The sequence below is a fragment of the Etheostoma cragini genome, chromosome 19, assembly GCF_013103735.1.
Source record: "Etheostoma cragini isolate CJK2018 chromosome 19, CSU_Ecrag_1.0, whole genome shotgun sequence".
In the NCBI taxonomy this organism is placed as follows: domain Eukaryota; kingdom Metazoa; phylum Chordata; class Actinopteri; order Perciformes; family Percidae; genus Etheostoma; species Etheostoma cragini.
The window spans coordinates 549,198-554,686 of NC_048425.1; the positions used below are offsets into that span (position 1 = coordinate 549,198).

At 48.4% G+C, this 5,489-nt stretch overlaps 1 protein-coding gene across 1 annotated transcript in view; it reads left to right on the forward strand.

The window, feature by feature from the left end:
* The first annotated feature begins 5,174 nt into the window (after positions 1-5,174).
* Positions 5,175-5,489, forward strand: part of LOC117935163 (zinc finger protein 235-like) — a 2,366-nt gene continuing 2,051 nt past the window's right edge. Inside the window, exon 1 of the mRNA XM_034857303.1 lies at positions 5,175-5,277. Within this exon, the coding sequence (XP_034713194.1) occupies positions 5,175-5,277 (103 nt within the window). The remainder of the gene's footprint in view (positions 5,278-5,489) is intronic.

Sequence of the window (5,489 nt, forward strand, 5' to 3'; positions counted from 1 at the left end):
GTGTGTGTGTGTGTGTGTGTGTGTGTGTGTGTGTGTGTATCTGGACATGTATGTCTCTTTTGTTTATTAAAGACAGTAAATAGATTTAACTTGTATCTCAAAGAGCCAAACTGGTTATTACTTGTGTGTAAATATAATATTATTTGAAATTATTTAACTTTATTTGAAATTTTTTAACTTTATTTGATATTCTTTGATAATATAAACCATCCATCACCAATCAAATGTGAAGAGACAACAGCTGATCGCGGGGCTCCATCTGGTGGATTTTAGGGAACTTTGTGGGAATATGTTTATTTAACTTACATTACTAACATACATTCCATCACTGATAATAATACATACGTTTTAAAGAGCTATTTAACGTTAATGAAAGGTTTTTTAACGAATAGAAAGGCTCATAAAACCTGTCATTTAAAACGCGTACTGTGTTAGTTTTGACATAAGCGTGTTGCCGTCTCCTTGAACTCAAGCGACACAGCGATTGGTGCAAAGTTTCCCGCCTCCTCCGCACTTACTCGCAGCCCATTGGTTGAGGAAATACTAAACCCGGAAAAGAACAATCACTCGTGTTCGGCAATTCACGTCGTCCGCGGCTTCTCTTTCGTTTGTTTTGTACATTTTAACCCGTTTTTTCGGAATGATTTTCTCGTCCGGAGAAGACGACAGACACGTTTTACACTTAGCAAGCCGACAGACGCGGGGTGACCTTTATTTATGCGGTTATTGTCACACGAAGAAGCGGAGAATCGTTCCTCAGCTGCCGGTTAGCTCAAACGTTAGCCCGGGAAACAACTCGCCGCTAGCTCCGTTCGGTAAGTCCTGGGTATGTTTATCTCTCCGTGTCCTTACTGTTTGTCTTTCACCATCCAGTCAACAACTTCAAGTGGGGTACAGACAAAGTATCCCCGGTTTGAACCGCCTGTGTGAATGTCTGCTTGAAAAACTGAGGGCTAAGCTAATGTTAGCATCTTAGCTAATGTTAGCATCTAAGCTAATGTTAGCATCATAGATCTACACTAGCAGCTAACGGTAGTGGCGAAACTGTACTTTGTTGCTGTCGTGTCTGTTGTTTTTATTGTGATGAATCATATCGTCACTTTGTACAGCACCCGTTGTTATAATTATTATAAGTTTTATTTATTATTCAGAGGATCTATGTTAATGTTATTTATTGTGTACGCTGCTTGGTTCCTTCATGTTGTCCTCATGTTGTCCTCATGTTGTCCTCATGTTGCCCTCATGTTGTCCTTCATGTCGTCCTTCATGTCGTCCCCATGTTGCCCTCATGTCGTCCTTCATGTCGTCCTCATGTCGCCCTCATGTTGTCCTTCATTTCGTCCTTCATGTCGTCCTTCATGTCGTCCTCATGTCGCCCTCATGTTGTCCCCATGTTGCCCTCATGTCGTCCTTCATGTCGTCCTTCATGTCGTCCTTCATGTCGCCCTCATGTTGTCCCCATGTTGTCCTCATGTTGCCCTCATGTTGCCCTCATGTTGTCCTCATGTTGCCCTTCATGTTGCCCTTCATGTCGTCCTTCATGTCGTCCTTCATGTCGTCCTTCATGTCGTCCTTCATGTCGTCCTCATGTCGTCCTTCATGTCGTCCTCATGTCGTCCTCATGTTGCCCTCATGTTGCCTTCATGTCGTCCCCATGTTGTCCCTTTCTAGGACTGAGTCTTACGACCAGCTTCCACCAAACGGTTGACACAACAGGAGCCCCCCAACTCTAGCAAGACTCCCAGTCTTGGCGTCAGTCTTGACGTCTGTTGGTGTAAAGACCAGGGCTGTAGTACTCGAGTCCGGTCTTGGACTCGAGACCGGGCTTGAGACCGTTTTTCTATGGACTCGGACTTGTCTCGGCCTCGCTAGTATTTGGACTCGGACTTGTCTCGGTCGCGGGTCTTGCCAGATATGGCTTTTGGTCTTGCCCGAGTCCAGGTGTGTTTATTATGTTGATAATAATATTGGAGGGAAAGTGAAACCCAAAATGATTGTCTTGATACTGTCATGCATAAGACCTTTATTCTGTCCTGGACTCGGTCTTGACTTGGACTCGACTAAGGTGGTCGTGACTACAGCCCTGGTAAAGACCTTCTTAAGGGGCTCCCTCTGGTCTGATGAGTGGTGACCTCGTGTCTTTCAGGTCTTCTGCGGGTCCATGGCGCTCTGACTGCCCGCGGCGTAGATGATGGCGTCGCCATGCGGTCCGCCTCCGCCGGGCTTCAGGCAGCTGTCCGTCTTACTGGTGGACTGCCTGAAGGAACCGGCAGACCTGGGACCAGCTGGGCGGCTGGAACAGGACGGTGAGCAGCTGGTGAATATTTATGCCTTGGTCCGGGTGAATGCTCGATTCTGATTGGCCGCAAGGCGCCCGTAATAAAAGTATTCTAGGGCGCCTGCTAGCGAGGTTTCGGGGCTGTCTGCTGCTCTAAATGAACGTGCTTCATCAAAAGATGAGAATCTGTTGTTCCCTTGACTTTGTGGGGCTTCAGTGCCTCTCCCTCTGCACGCCACATGATGGCGCTAACACACAACCTGCAAGAAGTCCGTTACACTGCCCATGTTACGTCGTAATATTTAAACTATGAAATGTGGCACTCACGGATAGCTAAGCTTCTTATTTTTGGACACATGCGAGGAATTTTGCTTTCATCATCATTGCTCACATTGTGCTTACACTTACAAAACAACCAACATATACACACCAATATGTACACCCCAATATAATCACACTCTAAACAGAAGCAATGTAGACAGTTTGAAGCAATAGTGCAATGAAGAGTGCGAAGTACACAGGAGTTAATTAGGATATTTAAATTGTGGAGCACAGTGCAAAGGGTGCTGGAATAAATAGTATTATGTTATGTTACAATATGATCAGCTCTGGTATAGAGAATGATGAATAAGTAATAAGTGGAACCAGTGAACAGGTGCTGGTTAGAGACAGAGTTACTGGGTTATTTCACAGAATTGAACCTGACACTGTGAGTCAGAAGTCAGCTGTTCATCAGAGTGACGGCGTGTGGAAAGAAACTGATCCTGAGTCTGTTGGTTTTGGTGTACAGTGGGCCTGTGGACGGTCAGCACATGGCTACTGTTATAGGGGGTAGGGGAAGTGGGGAGGATCAACTCTGCTTCATGAGTCAACTTGTCTCCTCAGGCGACTCGTCAGCCATCGCCCGGAGGGAGCGGTCGCTCTGCATGACCGACTGCATGAAAACTCCAGGACCGAACGGGTGGATCCTTCATCCTGCAGCGGAGCAGAGCTACGCCAGCATCGAGGTGGAGTTAGAGGAAGAGGAAGGGCGGTCGGAGGCCGGCGTATCCTCTGGGAATCCACAGCAGGCGGACACGATAAAACAGGAGCCACACTGGGTTGACACTGACACCGCAGCAGAGGTCCGGCTGTGTGAAGACGTCGTAGACGACTACAAAGACCCCGATTGGAAGGAAGGGTTGGTGTCTCCGGAGGAGGGGGTGGTGTTGTTGATACTGTCCGAGTCGCTCAAAACGGAGGCCACACTCGGCGATGCAGGCGGCGGTGATTCAGCGGAGCGTCTGCAGGAGGCCGACGCAAAACCACCAAACGGCTCCTCGGACGATGTCGCCACACCAGAGCAACCGGGAGCCGAAGAAGCCTCTGAGCCTGGAGCGCCAGGTAATCTCTATCCAGTTGAACAATGCGCGCTGCTTTTAATTTTCCTCAATGGGAAATACGACTCAATACATGTGGTTAATGACAATTTGTGGACTTTTGACAAGCTAGAGGAAGTATGATGAACGGTTGGAGCTTTTGTTTGAAGGATTATTACTATTAAAGAATATCAAAGTTGTATTTTTATAAAATGACATAAAGATACTTGGCGACGTGGAGAATAGTCTCTGCTTTCTATCTTAAAGAAGATCAACCTTTACATGTTACTCTATAACTAATTTCTTTTCTCTCGTGCTCTCTCTGCTGCCCCTCTTCACCGGCTGTTTAACTCTTTTTCCTCCTTTCTCTCTCCTTTCTCTCTCCCTTCTGACTCGCCCGACGAAAACAAAGTGGAGAAGAAGAAGAAGCAGCAGGAAGGAGCGTCTGAACCGCAGCACCACCGCTGTGAGAACTGTGGCAAATCCTTCGCCAGGAGGAGCAACGTCGCCCGGCACCAGGGTTTTCACTGCGGCGCCACCAAGGGACCGCCGCGCCGGCCCGAGACAGAGCTGACGGAGCTGACGGAGCAGACGGAGCAGACAGAGCTGGAGACGCAGTCATCTGACCAGCGCGGCCAGACCCTCCGGAGTAGCCGCCGCTCACGGCTGCGGGTACACCTCCCCACAGAGGCCGGTGAAAATACCAAGAGTAAAGAAGCACCAGAGGGGGCCTGTCCAAGAGAGATGGTCCAGCACCTCCTCACCCCCACGGGGGAGAAGAGCTCCAGCGTCGCCACAGCGGAGCCAGAAGCTGAAGATGAAGAAGCCTCTGAGCCGGGAGCGCCAGGTAATTATTTCTGTCAAGTTGAAAAATATGCGCTGTTTCTATTTTTCTTCTGTAGAAAATGCACTTCCATATGTGTTGTGATGATTAAGCAACGGTTGTTTTCAAGGTCCCATGACATGGTGTTCTTTGCATGATTTTATAAAGACCTTAGTGGTCCCCTAATACTGTATCTGAAGTCTCTTTATATAGACCTTAGTGGTCCCTAATACTGTATCTGAAGTCTCTTTATATAGACCTTAGTGGTCCCTAATACTGTATCTGAGGTCTCTTTTATATAGACCTTCGTGAAAAAAATACTGGATCTAGTTTAACTGAACTTTAACTGTATTTCTTCCTTTCTCTCTCCTCGCCCGACGAAAACAAAGTGGAGAAGCAGCAGCAGGAAGGAGCGTCTGAACCGCAGCACCACCGCTGTGAGAACTGTGGCAAATCCTTCGCCAGGAGGAGCAACGTCGCCCGGCACCAGCGTCACCACTGCGGCGCCACCAAGGGACCGCCGAGCCGGCCCGAGACAGAGCTGTCGGAGCAGACGGAGCAGTTGGAGCAGACAGAGCTGGAGACGCAGTCATCTGACCAGCGCGGCCAGACCCTCCGGAGTAGCCGCCGCTCACGGTTGCGGGTACACCTCCCCACAGAGGCCGGTGAAAATACCAAGAGTAAAGAAGCACCAGAGGGGGCCAGTCCAAGAGAGATGGTCCAGCACCTCCTCACCCCCACGGGGGAGAAGAGCTCCAGCGTCGCCACAGCGGAGCCAGAAGCTGAAGATGAAGAAGCCTCTGAGCCGGGAGCGCCAGGTAATTATTTCTGTCAAGTTAAAAAATATGCGCTGTTTCTATTTTTCTTCTGTAGAAAATGCACTTCCATATATGTTGTGATGATTAAGCAACGGTTGTTTTCAAGGTCCCATGACATGGTGTTCTTTGCATGATTTTATATAGACCTTAGTGGTCCCCTAATACTGTATCTAAAGTCTTTTATATAGACCTTAGTGGTCCCCTAATACTGT